Source organism: Convolutriloba macropyga, chromosome 11 (assembly GCF_964194025.1).
Source record: "Convolutriloba macropyga chromosome 11, txConMacr16.3, whole genome shotgun sequence".
In the NCBI taxonomy this organism is placed as follows: domain Eukaryota; kingdom Metazoa; phylum Xenacoelomorpha; order Acoela; family Convolutidae; genus Convolutriloba; species Convolutriloba macropyga.
In genome coordinates this window covers 44,913,525-44,936,752 of record NC_134478.1, presented here as the reverse complement: position 1 = coordinate 44,936,752, position 23,228 = coordinate 44,913,525, and the positions used below count along the sequence as shown (strand labels likewise).

General features: G+C 37.5%; 1 protein-coding gene across 1 annotated transcript; it reads right to left on the bottom strand.

Moving 5' to 3' along the window:
• Positions 1-13,657: 13,657 nt before the first annotated feature.
• LOC142349139 (uncharacterized) lies at positions 13,658-18,921 on the bottom strand. Its single transcript, XM_075400554.1, has 2 exons — positions 16,855-18,921; positions 13,658-16,723 (listed from the first exon to the last, which is right to left on the bottom strand). The coding sequence occupies exons 1-2, from the start codon at positions 18,919-18,921 to the stop codon at positions 13,658-13,660; spliced, it is 5,133 nt and encodes a 1,710-aa protein (XP_075256669.1).
• Between the last annotated feature and the right edge of the window lie 4,307 nt (positions 18,922-23,228).

Genomic DNA, 23,228 nt, shown 5'->3' with positions numbered 1-23,228 from the left:
GAGGGGTCACACGCTGTATGCCCACTAAGCTAGTGGGACGTGGGGGGGGGGGGGGGGGCAATGATGGCACAAGGTCCATTATCCCTAGCAATTCTGCGAGTGATTAGCTTCATATGAATGACACGTGAGATGACCTATGGAAATAAGTGCGACTTAGTTTATTGGATAATTTTATTGCTTTAAAGATACAGCGGATGTTATCTCTTTATGTGGCTTAAAACATCACGCTTCATTTGAGCCTGGAAGATTTACAATCAAAACTATTTCTATCCCAATTTTGCTTGTATGTGCTAATTTGCATAATAGACATTACAATCTTCTCATTGGCGACGGCCCAAAATAGTCGCCAGTGACAAAACATACCAAGATAGCTGTTTTCTTTTCATGCATGGGGGCGCGTCCTACCAAGTTGGTCTTGTTTGTTCAATCAAAATATAAATTATTCACGCAGGGCTAATGCACTTCAAAGCAGTAGTAAACACACGTCTGCCTAGAGCGGTCAATCGTGTTGATAACCAGCGCTCTCAAGTTTGACCAAATAATCCTCGTAATAAAATAAATTATTTACAAATACACCCTCCCGGGGATCAGGTTTTGAGTACTTGGGATTAACTGTTGAGCAACAAAGAAGATCTGACGCAATAGGAGCTAGAAACAAAAACACATGTCAACATATTACTTTCATTCTTCCTGTCCTTTGTTATGCGACTTCGCTGACATTTAAATGAACATTTGGCCTATAACCCAATACCATAAAACACCAGAGTGAAAAGTCTAAAAGCAGCGTGAACAGTTATACAAACACACTTTGAACAAACGATGCCGTTAAAAGGTAAAAAGGAGTTCAGTCAAAAGGAGATCAGCTTTTATAATCAAGCCAAATATAACACTTACTATCCAAAAATAAACACCAAATGTCTATTTAGAACATTGAGGCTAGCCATTACAGCCTTTTTTTTTCAGACGAGGTACACATTTTGACCTTGGCATTATTGTTATGCTACGCAGTTAATAAATGCTTATTTTCAAGCAATGGGCTTGTTTAGAAAAATAAACAAATGCAAATTTTACCCAAAAGCCCTTCGACTAATCTGATGGATTTTAGAATGTGACGTGACTGTAGCGCTTGGACTAGATTCTATTTATTACATTCGTTTTTTCCATCATTTAAGTTAAATAAATTTCTTCGAGGGTTCTTTGAAACAGTAGAGGTAAAACTATCTCCCGAAGGTAAAAGCTAAAGCTATCTGTGAAGCATGTCACCCAGAGCCATAGCTCACCAATGTATCCCACCTCATCACTAGAACACTGTTTTGCAGTTGCATTACAATCAAAACAATCAGTTTGAGCTCAGACCTGCGGAAACGAGCATTATTGCCAAAGAAATGAGCTAAAATAATCCACAGAAACTGCAAATAATCAGAAATCAGACCAGCGCGAAATCGTTTGTTATCTAGCAACAATGCATGTGGCCAAAAAGAGACCTCTCCCAAAAACTGATGTTATACTTCGACCATAATGTCAAATAAATTATATACACATTTTTCATGATGGAAATTATCGCACAGTCGTGATGTAGAATGACAAAGTTCGGTGAACCTGTCAACACTGGTACTTTAAGCTGTGCCCGAATAATTCTTGGAGTTCCTTTGAGAATTAAACTGTCGGAATTCAGATAAGATCTTTGCTCTTAACCCATTTATACTTTCGTTCAGTTCTACCAAACTTGACATTGTATTTCTGGTTAAAAAATAGCCTTGTACATGTATATCAGTTATAACACGAAGCTACTTCACGATGAGTTCTGAATACCTTTGTTTTTTTTATTAAAAATTTCAATAACTTTAAATTAAACGGCCAACAATAAATTTCGGGTTATCTCAAAACAAAAACTGGCGACGACTTGTTCCCTGTTTGTGTTTTACACGCGGAGGATTTGGTATGTTTATCACGCCAAGGCCACAATTATCTTCTCTCATAGAATATAACCGAAGAAGATTAAAACCTGATCAAAGGTATTAGAGGGTGTATTGAGGTAAAAAGCATGAATTAATTCCCAATCAAAGACCCAATTACACCCCAACATTGGCCCTCTGCTTCTGTTCACGTGATCAAAAAGATAATTCAAATGAAATTGACCTTTGTTCAAATTTGGAATATGGTACATGGGATTACTATATTTAGCAGATACTTCAATTGGCCGAAAGTCTAGGGTGACTAAAAACGAGATGATCAAATATTAGACACGATCTTACATTTCATTAAGAAATTTATAGCAATTGCAAACTGAACCGCAACAGATTATATAGAAAAATATGTACGTTGAAAAATTTAAAGCCAAATTAAAGATTTTATATTTTTCATGGCTCAATTTTCTAAACCACTTTATTTGATTTCGTTGAATTTTATTATTTTATTTCCTTAGATCGAATAAATCATTCATTGATGCTTCTTCATTCAAACACCAACTATCTACGTGAAGTTGAAAAAATGAAAAACCACGAAGACAAAAAGCAATCTATCAAAACTAAGAAATAAAACACGAGATACGAAATGTAATTTTCCCAATAATCTTATCGGCAAGGCCCGCCCCAGTTTACTCTAATAAATCACATACCGTAATAACCCAATATCACGGTTGGATAACTTTTCAAATTGGGGTTTATATCGGTCACGCACACCTGCAAACACACTTTTATCAAACTTCTAATCCAAGCGGCACATCTCGCTAAGTATATGCTTTTAATTTTTGATGGGGTATCATAAGGTTACTTTATCGGTTGCATGTTGAAAAGCTGAACCTAAGGAATAGAATACAGAATTGCACCGGAAGTCCTTTCAATAAAATCTCCTTTATTTTAGGTCTTTTTAACGACAAAACGTCGAACAAACTGCTCTCAAACGACTAGGAGTCTCGGTTCGATTGTAACCTTCTTCAGTGGTGGTGGCGGTGGGGGGAATATTGTACGGAGGGTGGGGATACAAAAATTTGACTAGGGAGGTTCTAATGACGTTATTGGAGGAGCCTATTATAGGACACCCATTAAGATTCAAAAGGGAAAATGAAACCAATTTTAGCACACTTTCCATTTGACTTTAACTGCCACCAATGAGTTCAGTTCTTTAAAATTAGATCATAAATGCGCCTAGGACTTATAAGTCAATCAAGAAGTCAAAAACAAACATGCATAAATTTTGCATAATTAGACAGAGAATACTACAATAACAGCTTCAAAATTCGTTCAAGAGCATTTATACAGTCTAATGAATGATCGAGATAAGATCCAGTCACCAAAACCAAAAAACTCCGCAAAAAAGAAAATAGTTGGCTTACTACCAGGTAGACTAATGACATCTGCGTTTGCAAAGTTTTTGTACTTTATGGACCAACATATTGTAAATGCCATATTGCTTATGCCAAATTGTTCAAAGCAGATGCTAAAAAAATATTTGCCTATAAGCCCGATGAATGGCAAACTTATCTACATAAATGAGAGGCTTCCCCAATCGATGCCAGCGTAAAGCAACACCATGGTTGAAAGAAGCATTGTGCAAAAAATGTGCTATAATATTGTAGCGAATTTTACTTAACTGTTCTGTTCCCTGATAGCTGTTTATCTACACTTTAAACTATTATTTACTCATAAGTAAGGAAAGATAATGCGTTGTTTACATTCATCTGAGTTGATGACCTAATTTTGACTTTTGTTATACTCTATATATTACTAAAAATCGGCAATATGATACTTTGAAACTAAAACCTGATTGGGATCTCGAAAATAATTGTTTTTCCAGTATATGAAAAAGTCTGTTCATCATCTGGAGGCGACCTTCAGCCAAAATTTAAAAATGAAAGTGTTAGTTCAAAAAATTCTACACCTGAAAGACATTGAACTCGCGTAAAATCTGAAAGAAATTTTCCACTGAACAACAACTTGTATTCCGGCCTCTACGTGACTAAGGGGCACGAACACTATTATAAAACATTTTTTTGGGATATAACAGCAGGCGAATTTCAAGGGAAAAGAAATGGATTATATTCTACTTCAAATCCTCTACCTCTATTTCGTTCTTTCGAAGCCAATTTTGATGAACCAATGGCATCTATGAAATCTTGGAAGTCACCGCTACTGTTTGTTGTATTAGCCGAAACACGGTCGGAAAAAACAAAAATGACGATTCAATTGAGACCAAAGAGGATTATGATTTACTAATATCAAACATGTAATAACAACATGCAACAAAGAGTGCAAGGGGAAGGAGCGCTGGAGTTTCAACTTCCAATAAATACCAATGTAACTTAATAAGGAAACCATCAAAGAAAACTTCAATGACTTATGAGAACCAAAATGTTCTCTAATGATCACAGCTGTATATAGAAGTCGAAGTTTGTAGTGTTGTAGTTTAAAAGAAGAAATAATTGATCATATATTAAGTGTAGATCAAACATCCTGAATAGCACAAATACAATGTGGTGATTTCAACCTAGACATGTCCAGGCAGAATAACAACAGTGCAGATTTTTTAAATGAGAAATCGATATTCGCGACATTAAACTTTTACCAAATGTGAAAAAAAACACTATTGAATCTAAGCAAAAAGAGTCGAGAAAACGGTGATAAGTGGCTACAACACCATAGAAATAGCGTTGAAGGAGCTCTTTTTAGTCAAAGTTCTGTAGAACAGGTAAAGTAAAAAACTACAACACACTTAACTTAGACAATGCATCCGAGATACTCTTGCTTCAGTTACGGAAAAACTTGATGAATACATATCTCAGCAAACAGTAGTAGAAAAATTAAGAACAATTAGAGAGAAAAGAAAATTTTAAAAGCAGCTGCAAAAAATGGCTTTAGAAAAAGAATTTGGAGTCGAATATAAAAATTACAAAAGAAAGTACAGAGAAAAAAATAAGGTAAAAAATGACAAAGGAGCAAAAAAAAGGCCTACTGAAAAAGGCAACAAGAACTTAATGAAAATATTTGATACATGCAAAATATTAAGCTCAGGAGGGAAGATACCAGATTCTGTTGGGTCAATAGGACCTAGTTTGTTAACAATTTAGAAGAGATTATCTGATAAAAGCAAGCATAACCAATATGAAAAATTAAGATGAAGAAATGACTCAAGAGTTCAAGTTCAATTTTTGCGGGCCTTTGGAGCATCAACAACGGATTGGACTAGGCCCTCTGTCCAGCAACCCTCTACAGGAGAAAGGAACCCAATACAATCATCTAGCTGCACCTCTTCTTACCCATCTCGAGTACAATAGCAACAGCAGAATTGCGGCTTCCCCCTGGTAGAAGAGAAACGAAGGAACCTGAGAGAAGCCTCGAGAACGTGTTCGAGCACGCAATAGGTAACCTTACTGCAAACGACAAGTTTTTATTTACTGTTTTCTTAACGAAAAATTGGATGCGAGTGAAGTTGGTCCGATGTTTCTAGTTTATCGTGCATTGTATTCATCGACGAATTACATATTTTGACACTTTTCAAAACGTATCATAATAAAAAACTAAGTATAAAAATTGAAAAATTATTGAATTAATTTGTATGAAGACTAACCAGTTTAATTGCGTTTTATTACAGTTTTATGGCTGTTCCAAAACATTAATTTCTGTTGCAGTGAATCTATTAGCATTAACCGTCAATTTTCAACAATTCGTAAGTATAAAAATTGTATTTGTTCTGGTACCCTTCAAATTTTGTGAGAAAAACCTTAGAGAACATATTATAAAACAAAGAGAGCAATGATTGCTAGAGTACAAAATCCAACAGATCACGCGAAAAGAGCATCGAACAAATCAAACTGACCTAAACCACGCCAGAAAAAGCTGTTAGACCAAAAACCGATCATTACAAATTCTCTCGAATAAATACTTTAAAAAAACAATAACAATCGGCAAACAATATAAACAAACAACTTTAAAACCTTACCTAGATAAAACAATAACCCAATCAGAACAAAAACATTTATTTTGCAGTATAAATCCTGGTAAATTGAGGCCAGAAACCAGACAATCAAAAGAAATAAAAAAGAAAAATTGATAGTCAAAGAACTCCCGAGACTCAAAAAACCTCAACTTGCATTAGCTGATGCTTCCATTATATCACTTCCCAGTCAAACTAACACTGTTAAAATTGATAACTAGCAGAAGTCATGAGCGTAAAAATAAATAAAACTTCTTGAAGTAAACTGTTGAAAAGAAAATTTCCTTGTGAGCGTAAACGCAGTGTAGCTTCTCAAGCTTCAGAAAAACAGAACAGAGGTTGCAGCGACCAGACAAAACTTTTAATTATAAACGAACTTAACCAATTAACGTCTGATAAATTGCTCTCAAACAACTGTCGAGGGATTGACTTTAGTGCTGATTAGCATAAACTGAGGGACAAAATTTTGGGTGGAAAAATCATATTAGGGAGGGGCTTTCAATTCCTCCAAATTGCATTTCGACCACGTTTTTTTCCTCTTAAGACTTCTTCTCGAGCTTCACAAGGCTATCTTACTTCTCCGGATGAGAAACCAGATCGCTCAACAGAAACACAAGCAAGCGAAAAATGAAAATGAAGGGTCCCAAATAATTTGTTTGAGAGCAATCAATAATATTGCATGCACAGCATCAGAACAAATTATGTTGCAATCGCTTTTTCTTCAGATTCGCTGATTTTTTTTAAAAAAAACAAATTGAACTCTTCTATTTGCATCTGTTCAACAAATAAATAATCGGACTTTCTAATATTTTTTGATAATAATAACTTGCGAATAGAGTTTTGTGTTTTCCAGTAGGATATCTTAAAAAGAATAGATTGACACGTTCACTAAATGCGGTTATGCAAATTAATAAGAATGGGCTGTCGAACCGTTTTATTCGGTTAAACCAATCATTAGTTACAGAAAAATGTGCATTTCGTTCGCAACTAATGATTGGTTTAACTGAAAAAAACGGCTCGACAGCCCATTCTTATTAATTTGCATAACCTCATTTAGTGAACGTGTCAATCTATTCTTTTTAAGATATCCTACTGGAAAACACAAAACTCTATTAGCCGTAAAAAGTGAGAGCTACAGCTAATATTAAAATCAGCTTTTATATTAAATTTTAACAATGTCTCTATATGGTAAACATGTAGAGGTCTTTTTTGGGTATCGGGCATGACCTTGGAGCACTAAGATGGCTGCACAGATTGCACCCAATAATAATATCATTAAAGACTTTGACCTAAATCTATAATAAATTTAAAATATCATTTTTTTCAATGGTTTCGTTTTTGAACTTTAGTTTGGTTTCGTTGCATGTATACGTCGACAACAAAGCTTTTTTGAAAAATTGCCTAAACCTGACATAAAACAATGTGATGATCACGCAAAAATTAGTAAAAATTTTGCAAATATTTTTAAACGCCAGATGCTTTCCATCGAAATTATTACCAGGGATTTTTTCATCAAACAAAGAATTTCGGAAAATCGAACCTTGAGCGTTGGTCATTGAATTACAATTAATCAAAAATTCCTCAATTTATCCTCTTGTCTGATAACTTTTATACCTGATTGATATTTTACTTTTCGATCGACATATTTTGAAGAGAAGACATTTTCATTACATAGTCAGTTGGTCAATTTGACGTTGAAATGAAAACCTCCGAATCACTAGAACGCAAAAGAACGCTACTTCCCTTATTTGAGAAAGACAAATGCTGAACTTCACTACACCCAAAAAAGATTATTGACCTTCTTCGTATTACTGAAAACTAATTCCGTTCAGCAAATCCACGAGGAAAAATAAAATAGCTCCTGAAGACTAACAATGTACATACTCAACGTCAAGGAAACTGGGAATCTTCATACAAAAAACTCACACTTCGAACAGTATTTAAAAATAATAATTAACACTTTCTCAAAAAAATATTGAATCGAAACTGCGTTCCCGCAATTATGGCCGTTATTAAGAAAGAACGCAGCGGTGATTGTAAAATTTATCCCACAAAAATATGTTAGCTATGTTGTACATCTAGAAATTCGAATTAGTTCTTAAGAACAGTTACTATGAATGTAAGGCTTATTTAATCAAGCACCAGCCAACCCTATGTAATCAATTCATGGATTCATCTATATTAATAGAAATCAACAATCAAATATCAAATTCAATTTTTCAGCCGTATGTTTCAGATGACATTTTTGCAACAAAAACGTCTGCATACACAACAAAGCTAATAAATAGATTTTGATAATGACAAATTCAGATTAAAGCTTGGTGGATTTAAGCTTTTCAGCGGAACAGGGCGGGGCAAGGAATGGCATGACTAGAAAATCCTCCTACAATGGCACAAAATACACACCCACAAAATAAATAAAACTTCACTGTCCCTGTAGAAAAAAACTGCAGGAAGTACTAAACAAATAGATTCCAAATTACAGCTTGGATTAATTTCTGTTTTCCAAAACGAACAGAAATTCAGTTTTCATGTATTTTTGAGCAAAATGATGCGCGTTTCGCACTAATTAACATTTGTATAACCGTTTTAAAAGTGAGTAAAGATTATACCAATCATAATGGTCTAGAAATATCAATTATCGCTGTTACTATTCTACAGGTGATGGTGCATTGTGTTCTACCATGGCTTATGACTGAAACCACACCTCAAAATATTGTCTTCCTTTAACCCCCGTTATAACATCCCTCTGCGTTGGTTGTTGGGTGGGCGGGTTATTAATTGATAATTGGGCTGAAAATCCGTCATATCTGCATAAATAGCTCAAAGCAGTGCCAGATAATTAGGCGTCAATTAATGCCATTTGAGGCACACACACAAGCGTCAATTTATTCACGAAGACAATGAAAAAGTAGAACAATAAAACAGAGCAAAAAACGAAGCCATAATTTGCAGTTGAGTGACATTGACTTTTAATGGCTTAAGCATCAGGCACAATGATTTAAAATGCCATTATATCATAACCGATATCAATTTTTAACATCAACGGAAATCCAAAAATGTTATTTAACCGCTTTGACGGTCCTTGAATAAACGGCACTTGTCAAAAGGCAATATTTAATTTAAGTCCATCTATAGCGCACAAACTTACAAGCTTGCAGGATAATGCGTACAGGAAATGGAGCACAAACATGAAAACAGAGCATTACCGCTACAGAAGCACAACAACCATTTCTCAGAGCAATTCAAGAAACACATCAATGAATAGAGATTGTTTAAGATTATTCGAAATTTTATTCAGGGCAGGATTCAAAAGAACATATTAAGCGACAACACAAAAATAGAATGAAGTCAAGGTGCTCGGTAATATGCATTTGCATACTACTATGTTCAGAAATCTACGCTCTCTGCTGGATGTTTCATCTGGTTCTACTCCTTTTCACCGGGATTTATTTATGCCTATAGTTTAACCCCCATTTTTACAACCCTCTGTCATCTACCCCCGCAACCCCAAGTTCTTAGTGGTTGTTTGAACCGCTGAGCCGTCTGATGCAGCTGTGTTTCGAATGAGCTCTTGGCAAAACTACTTTGGGATTAGACTATCTTTTTCTGGGTTTCAGGACAAAATACCCATTGTGACAAAATACCCAATGTGACCAAATACCCAATGCCAAAATACCCAGTGTGACAAAAAAAATACCCAAAATACCCAATACTTTTTCATAATGTTGAAACTACCGGAACGATTATTTAGCATAATATTTAGCTAGTGCATTTGGCTATGCCTTGCGGGCCATGGCCATGCCTCAGCCGCCCGTGGGATTTGATATGAAAATATCACAACCGAACCTGGGACCAAATTATAAGCTTAGTTATGAGACAACATGCTTGTAAAACCGAGTGCTAATTTGTAATCGGATTAATGAACGAAAAGATCAAAGGGAATAAATTGGGTGTACTGGCATTGGGTATTTTGGCATTGGGTATTTTGTCATGCGACCCTTTTTCTGCCACTGTTTTCTCGCCACTTTTGTTATATGAACAGTTGCAAGAAAAAGGAGACAGAAAAAGATAGTCTAATCAGCTGCAGTGTATTGTAAGTTATGCAACTGTTACAATTGCAACGAGAGTTGACTAAACACATTACCACACGCTTGTTACCCCCTCGCAAAATTAATCAAAAAGTCGCCTTGGAGTTGGATAAGGTAGTTCTCGTGGAGTTCTTTTGATAATTAGCAAGAGAAAGGTGTGACTTTGCGGTAAAATTCTTTCATTAAATAGAGGGATAACAAAAACTCAAATATAATGATTATTTTTTAAAAAATTTAATATTTTTTTCCATTTGATTGGTACCAGTCTCTCCCCTCACATTACGAGCATTGCTGCCAATTATCCGACTAACATAAAAGCCGCTCTTATAGTTGACCAGAGCTATGAGTTTGACATTAATTAGTCCTTGTCCGACATCAATTAGTTGCCTTAGAGAAACTTAGAAGACAACAAAATACACCATACTTCTCAACAAAAAAAATAAAACGTAGAGCTGTGAATAAATCCAATCCAAATTCTAACTGATAGAGCTTAAAGAATGACTAAAAATTTAATCTTCTGGAAATTGTTCTTGGTTTTGATACTGGATTCAAGAAACCACCGTACAAAATACTAACTCAAAGCAGTTCAGAAACGTCAAATTAAGGCTTCTTAATGTTATGAGAAGATTTAATAGGCACATAATAGGCTCCGGGCTTTACTTGTTTATACTGTTTCTTAAGACGGAAAGGCAACTTAAATTGCGCAAGCTAGCTGGAAAATGTTCCAGACGATTCTACCTAAAAAAGTAAAAACGGCCAAGCAAAAAAATTGCACAAAAAGACAAACAAATACAATAACTACTTCAAACTTCGTACGATAGCAATTAAACAATCACCAATAGCTGAAAGAAACTTGTAATATAGCTGAAATTTGCTGACCTGAAAGCCGAACCGAAAAAATTTGTCAAGTCAAAGTTTGTTTCCACTCAGTTTTCGGTAGCAACTTTTTTTTTAGAAGAATAGCTTCATTTCAGTTTTAATTCGATCTAAGTTGACAACTATTCTCCTGAATAATACATTCTCCTTCACTTCAAACCCTACGTTTTTTTTTCGTTATGCATATTCGTTCATGTCAATTGGGCGTTTAACATCCAAGGACGCAATTTTTTAAGATCAAAATCTACCAGCCATTCATGACGTCAGCAAAATTGGAATGCGTCGACTAAAAACAGAAATCATAATCTGTCGAAATTATCTGCTCAAAACACTGAGATCAACTTTATTATAATCTATTTTTGCCCGTATTATAATTATCTGGTTATTATGGTTAGAAACATCACGCTCTGTATCAAATTAGTAGATAGCAAAATGAAGTAAAGATATACGAGTAGGACAAAAACAAACTGATTGACATTCAGGTCAGAGTAGAGGAAACATTTATTAAAATTGGAAGCAAGAGTTATAACTAATTCCCCGATTCTCCCAGAAACATGCTGGAAGCTTCACTCCATTGCAGTGTCAGTTAACACAAACTAATCAAGTCAGAGTAAGCAAAGAGACTTACTCTGAGACCGTTCTCACTGACAAGTTTCAACATTGCTAATGAGATGGAGACGGCGAAGGGAGAATGAAGAAAGAGCAATTTTAATTAAAGCAGCCGTCACTCAACCAGTCAAAGTCTTCGGCATTTGCTTATATTGTAAATGCTAAACACTCCTCTATCCTCAACAATACTATTGCTCCCACCATTATCGGAGCAGCTTCAACTTATTCTTTACGGTTTCATACTTTTCTACCAATTTTTCTTTGCTATGCGGAAATAATATAAAACATTAGACGGCAGTGCAAGAATTCAAAACATCCCCTCCAAGACACGCAAAGCGCGAAAGGAGGTACATAGGTAAATGACACACACGTTAATTAGCAAACACAAGTCAGGCGATTAATTAGCAAACACAAGTCAGGGGATGGGGGTCATTTGGACTTTTCAGTAAAAAAAACTCACTTCAAGAAAACGTTTTGCAATGGTCCCAAATTCTCTTAAAGTCATACATTCACATTCAACAGCAACTCTCAAAGGTGATAGGTCACTATTAATTCTCAAAACACTCCTTGAATTTTCGTCCCCTTAAAACGTGCACGTTTCGTGTTTTAACCATGGTTGCGTGACTCTGCAAAGTCACTTCGAAATTCTGACTTAATATCTCCAATGCCTTTCCTCGGTAACTTCAAGCAGAGTCACGTAATCAATATACTTAATCAACTCTTGTTGCGATAACAACAGCTTTTTAACTTCGATGAAATGAAAAATCGATGAAAAAACACGTTATCGCCCATTTAACATTACGAAATCTACTTTCTCATTAGACTAACTTTTCTCATTATCAAACTTTTATCACCGCTGTTAATATATAAACAGTGGCAATACACGCTAGTGATGAACTCGTATCCCAATCACGGCAGTGTGGGGCAAGTTATGGAACTGTCGTAATCGCAACGACTAGTGGGTGTTAATCTATTGCAGCCTGCTTTAGGCGGAAGGCGGTAACTGAAATTATTAAGGCGCCCTCAAATGAGGTCAATAGTGGCTATTATATACCACTATAACCACTCATAAAATTGAAAGAAATTACAGCAATTTGGGCGCACTTTTCATTTGACTTTTAGTAAAGAACTGTCGCCACTTGAGTTCAGCTGCTGACACGAATGAGAGAAATTTAGATCACGCAAATCGAAAAAGTCAAGGGCGTAAAAGTCACTCAAGTCAAAACGGTCAAGCAAAATTGTTGCCTAAAAGGCCAACACTTTAACAACAATTCCTTCGAGCTTCGTTCGAGAGCAGTTAAAAATATTACAACACGGTTATCACCCCCTCGAAGTCAACTTTCGTGCCCAAAAAGGTAGCTCTCATATCTGAAGAAACATGAACAAAACAGCAGTTTATTTTCCGTTTATGGAAAATTGATCTGACCTTTGTTTGCTGAAACAATCCCATAGAATCTAATGAAAAAAAGGCATGGGTACTGATAAGTTTTGGCGAAAATATTCAACTACTATATAGCTTTTATGACGATCAACTGAAAAACTCCACCACAATACCAACCCCTGTTTTCGAACTCATTCACAAGTAGAACTATGGCATCAAGGGAGATTCAGTTCAGTCCAATTCGATCAACCGATGTCATTAAATCATAAGTGGCAAGCGTTAAAAACATAACCGCCTAGCCTCGAGCGAATTCCTCTCAACGCGAAGGGGGGACGGTGGGAGGGCGGGTTTTGGCTGTGTTATCTTTTCTTTAGTCTGATCCGCTTTCAGAGACAACGACTGGTTTTCAAGAGTTTATTTTGCTGTATGTTCTTTTATAAGCTTGTATGCTTGTTAAATAATAGCTTACAAAGGTGTGGTTTATACCCGCATTTACTATCAAAGTTAAGTGTGGCACGATGAAACTCATGTATGATAATGAATAAAAAGGTTTGGCATTGCAAGTCAAGAAAAATCAAAGTTAAAGATATGACTTTTACAGCGATTATGAATATGAACTCAATAAATTTGAACTAAATAACAAGAGGAAGGATTGGGGGGCTAAACGGTTACGGACCGTTTACACTCCGGCAAGCAACAACAAAACTTAGCAAATAAATTTATCAGAAAAGAACAAAATAATTGACATCAGAAATTCAAATTTACTGCCTCAAAAGTTTCCGCTTAAGTGAGTTTTATGCATCAATTTGACATGATTGAAGGAGTATTCATAATTGAGTTCTGTCTGGGTTCTCGATTTTTCAATGTGAAAGGGACCGAACATGTCCATTCCAGTATTCACAAATGGGTAGAGTTTGGAGTGCTCCGGAAAGCGAAATTTTGGTAGAGGAGCCATCTTCGGTCTGACATTGTCTGCTCGCCAGCGTCTGCAGATGAAGCAGTACTTCCCTAAAGTTCTTAGAGCTCTGCGGATTCCAACTATCATGAACGTTGCTTGGATATGTGCACGAACATGTTCAATTCCATGATGCCCGCAGTCGTGATGTGCTTTCTCAATAAGCAGTTTGGCAACTCTGCACTTGCTGTGGAGTATCACCGGATGTTTGCTCTGAAAAGGCAATCCAGATTTTTGAATTCGTCCCTCAACCCTAAGTAGTCCGTCGCTATCCAGAAAGGGTGTATATGGTAATAGTTTGTCCTTCTTGTCTAGGGGTAGTCCACTTTGAAGTCGAGAAACTGTGTCCTTGAAGTGTGTGGACTGAGATATCCTCAAGAGAAAGCTCCGAGCCTTGTTTTCGTCAGCCGCGAAGTCGTCCAATTCGCAAGGTTCTTCGCGTTTGATCAACCTCTTCAGTACGCGCACTGCTCGAAACACTGTTCTAATTGTGCCAAGGAGTCGAGGCCAATTTGAAAATCTGTTCGGATCTACCAACGGTTTTTCACTGGTCTTGACATCAACTTGAGTGGCGTATGTTTCAGCTGTTTTGTCACCGGAGAATGTCCACTCGCTCTCAGGTTTGATCAGGAAAGAAGGTGCTGTTATCCAGAATTTTTGAAGATCGCATGGAGCTAGACCTCTGGTACCATGATCAGCCGGGTTCATTTTTCCTGGTACGTGTCGCCAGTCATCTTTGTTTGAGTTCTCAGCAATTTTGTTGAGCCTATTTGCGATGTACATCTTCTGTCGATCCTTTGATTTGATCCAACTGAGTACTGCTGTGCTGTCGGTCCAAAATTTTTTGCTCTTCACATCTATTGTCATCTCAGTCTCACAGAAGCCTGCTAGTTCTGCTCCCAGTGTAGCTGCTTCGAGCTCCAATTTGGGAATGCTCATCTGTTTGATTGGTGCCACCTTGGACTTGCTGATGACGTAGTGGGTAGCTATTGAGCCGTCAGCGGAGATTGTCCTCAGGTACACCACTGCTGATACTGCTGAAAGTGAAGCGTCTGTGAAGGTGTGCAACTCGTGAGTTCCATCGACGTTGGGAACTAGACATCTGGGGATTTGAATTGAAGGCATATTCTCGAAGTCTTCCATCCATTGCTGAATTTCGTCGTAATGTTCCTTTGATAGTAGCTGGTCCCAATTGTGTCCTTGTTTGACGACTTTTTGCAAGATGCATCTCAGTCGAATTGCAAAAGGCGAGATTATTCCAATGGGATCAAACAAAGAAGCAGCCATTGAGAGAAGCTTTCTCTGTGTGATATTCTCTCTTTCATAGCTCAGTTTGGGTTTCGCAAAAAGAAGTTGATCGGATTCAGGGTTCCATGTTTGACCAAGTATCCTTTGTAACTTTGGAACTCCAATTCTGTCTTCCTCTGGAATCTTTTCCAGCACAGCAGGGTTATTGCTGAGAAACTTGGTGAGGTTGAATCCCCCTGTTTTGAGAACATGTTTCAGCTCAGTCGCTGTATTTGCTGCCTCTTCCTCTGTTGAGAATGTTTGAATGAAGTCATCCATGTAGAATTGTTTTGTGATTGAGTCAAAGATTTTTGGATGTTCTTGTCTGTTATCGTGGGCGCACTTTTGCAGAACAAAAATTGCGCAGGCAGGAGAACATGTTGCTCCAAAAATGAGTCGTTGGTATTTGGATGTCCTCTCCTGATTATTGTCGCTCCACAAAAAACGGAGAGCATCTTGGTCTTCTTCTCTGATTCCAACTTGCATGAACATAGCCTCTATGTCTGCTGTTACTGCAACCTTGTACTGACGAAACCGTAGAAGAAGTCCATGTAGATTGCACAAAAGGTCCGGTCCCGTTAGCAGTGCATCGTTCAAAGAAACCCCTTTGTATTTTGAGGCTGCATTTGTCACTCGTCTTATCTTGTCTGGTTTTTGCTTGTTGATGACGGGATGATGCGGTAGGTACCAAATGTTCTTTGCATCCTGGTTCGTAACAGCTGCTATGTATCCCTTATCCATATCATCAAAGATAGTGGTCATATATCTCTGCTTCAGTTGGTTGTCTCTCTCTAATCGCTTCTGCAGGGCGTGCCACTGAACCCTTGCCATGAAGTAGTTGTTGGGTAGCGTGACGTTTTCTCGCCAAGGGAGTCCAATCTCATATCTTTCCCCGTTGTGATGTGTGGTCTCTGCCAAAGTCTTTATTGCCTTCTGGTCTTCTTCATTGTGTCCCTTCGTAGAACCCTGACTAAAGTTGACACCTTCAAAGGTCCAAAAAAGATGTAGAAGATTTTCGTCCGGGTCGTCACTACCTCGCTTCAGATGGTTGAAAAGAGTGATGTTGTGGTTGCTGCTTCCTTTATGATTTGGTTGAAAGTACTCTTGTGGCACAGGGCCTGTCAAAGTCCATCCTAACAGTGTGTTGACTCCGTAGGGTGTTCCTGGTTTGCCGGTAGTGAAATGTCTTGGAACAGTAGCCAGAAAAGCATCTGCCCCTATGAGTATTCCAATTTTGTTGTCACGAATTTGTGGGAAGTTGATTTCTGCCAAATGATCATGGTCTCTACAAAGTCTATTCAACATTTCTGCGGGGACAATTGGCATCTGGAACTGCTCAATGCAGGTTGCGTACACAGGAAGACTTGTCACCGGTTTTGAGCCGTGAAGTGAACCAATTTCAATCATGACATCAGCTGTTGTTACTGTGTGCTCCCCATGTAGCGAAGCTAGAGGAAGTTGTATATCTTTGGGGACTCTAATCCGAAGAGCATCAGCAATATTTTGTGTGATCTGTGTATTATCACTCCCACTGTCCAAAAGTGCATAGGTCTCTATGTTGAAGTCTTTGTAGAAGAGCGTGACTGGTATTGCCTGTAGTTGAATAAAAGCTCTGACCCATGTGGGTTCCCGATTTCTGCTACAAGTGTGGTTTTGCACCCGTGGAAATTTCGATGAATCATCATTCAGTTCGTTGCTAGTCACTGATTGAAAGTGAGTGTTACTTCTGTCATTAGTTTGCTGGGTATTGATGTGCTGCTGATTGGCAGTTTGATGTGAGTTGTTGTTTCCATAGATGGATTACGAGGGTTGAAACTGTTTTGATTGTATCCCATTCTGTTGTTGGTATTTGGCGTGTTACTGGTTGTTGACGAAAGCTGAGACGTTGTATGGTTGAAGTTTCTACCGTAGTTTGACTGCACCGGGTTGTTCCTGGATTGGAATCCCCCTTTACTCGTTGCTTGGAAATCACTTCTCTGCAAAGTCCTGAAGTCGTCTCGATGGAGAGTTGAATGATGAAACCCATTACATCTGTCTACAAGACATCGAATCTTTGATTTACAAAATCCACCCTCATGTCTCTTCAAGCAATTGATACACAAGTTGTGATGCCTCACCAATTGCTGACGTTCAGCTACAGGCTTGCTCAGGTATTCTTTGCAGCGACCAAGGTTGTGATCCCCAGAGCATAATTGACAATTTGAGCTGACTTGAAGAACTATGTTGGAGTGTTTCTGGCCTTGGGAAGGCCGTTCAACCCGGTCTGTCCTTTGTGGTCTTTGTGGAGAGACATCCTCGCAAGCCTCTGCATATGTGCTTATCCAATCTGCAAAGTCAGCCGGATTTGGCTGCTCTATTCTCATGCTCCTTACATGTTGATTCCAGCGAATCGTCATTGGTGTTGTCAACTTCTCCTTGGCAACTTTAACTACCGCAGAAGCCCTCAGGTCCGATTCAAAATGGTGAAGTCGAAAGGTCTGTACCAAACGTCTGAGGAAGGACGCAAAACTTACAAAGCTGCTGGGATCATCCATTCTGGTCCTAGGCCATTGTTCAAGTTGTGTGAGGTACGCACTCACAACATGCTGCGGCTTTCCAAACTTTCTGATAAGTTCCTGAAGGGCCTCCTCATAGAAGTCTCCGTTGTAAGAGTATCCACCGATGAAGTCTTTTGCTTTGTGAGTTACCGAGTTTTGCAAGTACGTCATTTTCTGAACAGTTGAAAGAGCTGGATTGTCGTGAATGATTGACTTGAAAAAGCTGTACCATTGATGCCACATCAAAGGATCGCCTGAGAAATGGTCAAGACTAATCTTTGGTAGACTGAACGCATTCATCATCACTTGATGGTTGGTCCATTCAGAACTGTGGGGTCGTTGTTGGAACTGTTGCTCAGAAAACTGTTGTGGCATGAAATTGAAGTGACGGTTGGTCTCTCCGTTGGGAGCGTTCATCATTTTGTTTGTCTCTGGGAATGAGTGATCCATTTGACTACCGAGCAAATGACGTGACTGCTGCTGATTCCGCGGATAGTGATTGTCTGCAAAAGTTTGAGTGAAATTGTCAGGCATTGCTTGATGTTGAAATCCGGTTGCTGTACCGGAATTCCAGTACACAGTGTCTGATGGTTGATCGGTAGAAATATTGAGGGTAACAAAACCTTGATTTGGAACATTCACATCAACAATCGGGCAACTCTGAACCTGTTTCGCATCTTCACTGAAGCTGCGATGCTCCTGTATCGCACTGTTCTCTTTTGGTTTCTGTTGCTGAGCATTGTATTTTTCTACACTTGTTCTTTCTTTTTGAAGATCACGATGACTGTTTTTGAACGGTACACCATCATGGTCATCAGAACTGAACACCTCATCCCAGCTCTCAGCGTTTTCACCTGCATTTTGCATTGGCGTTTTACGTCTCATTCCGCTTGGTTGTTTACGTCTGCTTCCTGAAACAACCACCTTGCTGCGTATTTTGTTGGGCTCTTCCGAGGAGGTGTCGGAAGAGATGAACTTTTGATGGTTTGACCCATGAATCAATCTGACTTTTTGTTTGGTTCTCAGCCATTTGCAATTTCTCCGTGCAGACTCTGCAGCAACAGTGTCGAACTCTTCTTGTGTCAACTGCTGTTCTATGAGTTTGTTACACATGCGATCAAGCTCCGCTTTTTGCTCTCGAAGTTCGTCAACGAGCTCTTGGAGGTCTGTTGCTGCTTCTGTTTGTTGCATTTGTTCGTCGAGTAGGTCTTGTGCTGCTTCCCACTCAATGACTTTGAACCTCAAGAGTTGCATGAGTTGAGCCTTGGAGGTTGACTTTGTTTTGGTTTTGCTTCACATGGTTCTGGCTTTTCTCATTGGTTAATGGTTACTTTGTTTATGGTTGCACGATGACATTCACAAAAAAAAATTATTGCACTATGAGTGTTATGAGTCACTGCACTTTTAGTTAGCACTTAAAATGTTGTTTGAACGCTTATTAATTGTTTTTTTTTGTATCTAAAAATAACTTGAATGCTATTTATACTGCTGTTGTGGACAGCTATTAATGGTTTGGTTGTCTTATGTTTTACCAAATCTTGCTTGAATGCTGTTTTTTTTATTAAATTATATTATGCACGCTTTGCGCTGTGGGGAGGGTTTTGTCTGATCACGGTCGCAGAGAAACACCCTAACCAGGGGAGGATACTGTTTTACCTTTTAGAAAATTTTGTGCCTAGAAACAAAAACTTTTGCACTTGCGTGTCAGCAGGTGCAAAACTGTAAATCAGAATCAGCTAGAGTATCAGTTTGAATGTAAGAAGGGCTTAATCGAACCCTGAAATTTTAAATGCTCTTTCGCTAGACTTAGGGTCAGAGAGTTTTAGCTGAACTAGAACGTGCTATAATCTAAGAAAGATCAGGCTTTGCTACCTATTTATATGTTCGACTATCCCCGTCGTCAGCCTATGCGTTGGTTCAAAAGAGAACCCGCAGCCTCACCCGCTCAGGCCCCAGTCAATCTTATTAGCAAATGTGGGACCTCTAGCCGCATGGACTAGAGAACTGCATTGAGCGGATTGCATCATTATGTTCGGAGTGCAATGAACGATGCAGGGGGAAGGTCATCGAACTGTAACTTACTTAGAAAGCCTGACAGCCTAGAAATTTGAAGTGCTAAAATATCAGATGGAAAAATCTATAGCACGTTTAATTCAGCTAGGTGGTGGGATTTTTTAAAGTTTTAGTGAAAAACTACAAGTCGAAAATTTTAAGTTGTCTCTGTATTGTGAGTCGATGGTTCGGTTTTAAAACCGAGGATGCGCCAAAATTTGTTATCTTTTCTTTAGTCTGATCCGCTTTCAGAGACAACGACTGGTTTTCAAGAGTTTATTTTGCTGTATGTTCTTTTATAAGCTTGTATGCTTGTTAAATAATAGCTTACAAAGGTGTGGTTTATACCCGCATTTACTATCAAAGTTAAGTGTGGCACGATGAAACTCATGTATGATAATGAATAAAAAGGTTTGGCATTGCAAGTCAAGAAAAATCAAAGTTAAAGATATGACTTTTACAGCGATTATGAATATGAACTCAATAAATTTGAACTAAATAACAAGAGGAAGGATTGGGGGGCTAAACGGTTACGGACCGTTTACAGGCTGCACGGGGCCCTTACGGCCTGAACCATGTTGGAGACTAATGAGCTGAAAGACTCTAAGATTACTTAATGCCCGCTGGGAGCTACCTGTTTATCCTGTTCATGAGGACGAAAAGTCAAATGGCTCAGACGAAAAACAGGTCAAGTGAAAAATCGCATTAAAAAAGACCGATAGGACTAATATAATTGCGACAAACTTCGTTTGAGAGCAATTAATAATAAACTTAAGTGTTTTTCGAAAACTATCTTGAGGTCTACAAGGTTTTAACATTACGCAAAATGTAGAATGTCTTCTCTAGAGCTCTTGGATGTTAATTTTAAACAATTGCTCCAAATATTGTTTTCATTGCAGCTGCGTAACCGACTGTGTTCAGCGGATAATCGAAACCGAACTCGGTTCTGCCAGTCTCAGCCAATCATTACGTTACATTTTAATATAAGTAGTCTTAATTATATTAATAGGCGATTGCCTGTCCACGTGTGACCGTGGCGAGGCGACCTTTACTTGCATCAACGCTGTGATCTCCGGTTTCGCCGGGAAAATTTGCGTGCTTTTCAATTTTTTTTCTTAGTATTGGAAAAATTAGTTTGACCGAAAAGGATACCAATGGGAACCCCTTTTCCTCAAACAAAATATGTAGACACTTGAGTCGGTTAACTTTATAACGATTCAGCAGCTCTCAATTTTTTGAAATTCGTCAGAAAGAAGCGATATAGTTTAATAATCTCTGTATATAGTTGATCTACTTTATTTTGAGCACATAAGAATTGTGGGGATTCAGACTGAAGTAAATAATAATTGTTGCAATCGTGGTGCTGAGACCGACGACAGTGGACCAAGCTAATCAAATTGTTGGTGTTTAGCAAAAAATCTCTCAATATCTTGCACAAAACGTTTGATTCTTTCCCCCCCCCCAATCTAAACAGCACTAACGAAGAAAGGGGAAATCCTAATCAGGGAAACCGCAGCGGTTTTTTTTTCATTTTTATCTTTGATTCTAAAGCTCAACAAGGGGACCCAGAAATGCGTTCACACCTAATGTTCCGACCCCGCCAACCATGTTTTTGGTTAATTGTCCACCAATTGAGGAAGCGATGGAAAATCTTCAAATCACTTATTGTTCGAAAATAATTGGTGCATCCTTTTAAAAAACACCGCTCTAACTTCATTCCACTATACAAATAAAACAAAAACACATTAGAGGGCCAATGATACCTGCCATCATGGAGAGTAACAGAAAAGAAAAAACAAAATTAAATGAAAACAACAAGCATTACTTACGACCAAAACTCATTGTCTATTTTTTTTTAAATTTAACGAAAAAGTCAAATTTGAATTAGACAAAAACTAAACTAAACTGAATGACTCATTTCAGCAGATTTTTTTTAAAAATGGGACTGTTTTTTTTTGAGAAAACGGTAGAGAACACAAAAAGGGGCAAACTTAGAAAATACGTTTATACTTTTTTGAAAACAATTAAATTCAAAGTCATGAAAGCCATTAGCTATCAATTGGAATCGTTCAGTGGCTTTGTTTATACCTTCATACAAACCATTGAGACTTGTCAGTGCCCAAAATGTCATACGACTACAAAAAACAAAAGAACAAAAATCAGAAAGTAAATTCAATTTTGCGAGGAAACGGTGTAGAAGACTGTAAAATCACAATATATTAATTAACAATTTTAACACAATAAATGTGATCTTCTCCTTGTCGTTAATGTGATGGTCGGAGAAGACAGCAAAAGAGATTCTCAAAAAAAGGAATTTATTAAAATTGAAAAAAAAATATACAAAAACTTATAGTATCAACACCAAAAACCACTATTTAAAAAGCAGAAACTCAATGAAGACTACACTATAATACACTTGAAATGATTGCTATCCCTGTCTTTGCTGAGACTACGCTAAAAGGTGCCAGAAATATGATTGAAAGTGGCAAAAATTTTAAAAAAAAAACACCTTTTAATTTCAGCAACAATTTTTTAAAAACCGCAAGACAAAACAAACTGAGATTTCAACTGAAAAATGGCAAACAGATTAACTTTATAGTTTAGGAACCCAAGTGGACATGTTATTGAGATTAAGTCAAAAGACTACATATTAACAACGAACACAAGCAGAACTCAAAACTTCACTAACAATTTTACTCAAACTGTGTTGAAGACAAAAACATACGCTTATCGCTAAAATGATCATGTTTGTTCACTGGCTTTCAATTGCAAGTCAATCTGACCTGTCAATAATTGAGGATTGATTTGGAATCATTCTGGTTTGCAACTAACATTAAAACAAAAGTATTTGAAAAAATATATAGCGCGGCTTTATAATCCGAATGTTTTTTTGAAATATAAAATTCCACATCTGCACAAAAAAGGGTCTACTTGTACTGTTGGTTTATTTTAACGACAACTGTTACAAAAGTTACCGAAATAGCTAAATCGACTAAGAAGCCAAAAAAAATTGGGTACTTATCGAGTTATATTACCAAAATAATTTTTTGTATCAACTGAAAGCTTTTGATAGTTTCTTTAATAGCTCCCTCGATACTGAAGTAGCCATTTGAGTAATCGGATCCAGTCATAAGACTACAAAAAAACAAAATTTTTGCAAAACTAAACAATTAAAACAAAACAAACAAGAAAATAATTGGTCGGAGACATAAAAACCATGAGCTTTATTCAAAAAACACAGTTTTCATTTACTGGAGATTAATTGTACATAAATGGAACCTCTGATTGATCGAATTTTTAAATAAAAACACACTTGCCTGTACGTGGAATGAAAAAAAATGAAAAATGATTCTAAAAAGGACAGACCCAAAACAGAATCCGAATCCTTTTTCGTCGCAAAACTCAACGATGGGACCAAAACTGTTGTGGCTACCCGGCCGTCAAAAAATTTAATTGTTCTAAAACATTGCGGAGTACAATCGTTGGCCATCGAAAATGATGAACAACCA

Coding starts and splice junctions, on each gene's coding strand:
- LOC142349139 (XM_075400554.1), bottom strand. CDS start 18,921: ATGCAACTCTTGAGGTTCAAAGTCATTGAGTGGGAAGCAGCACAAGAC. Junction 16,724..16,854: donor CCAGCAAACTAATGACAGAA/GTAACACTCACT, acceptor ATTCAACTACAG/GCAATACCAGTCACGCTCTT.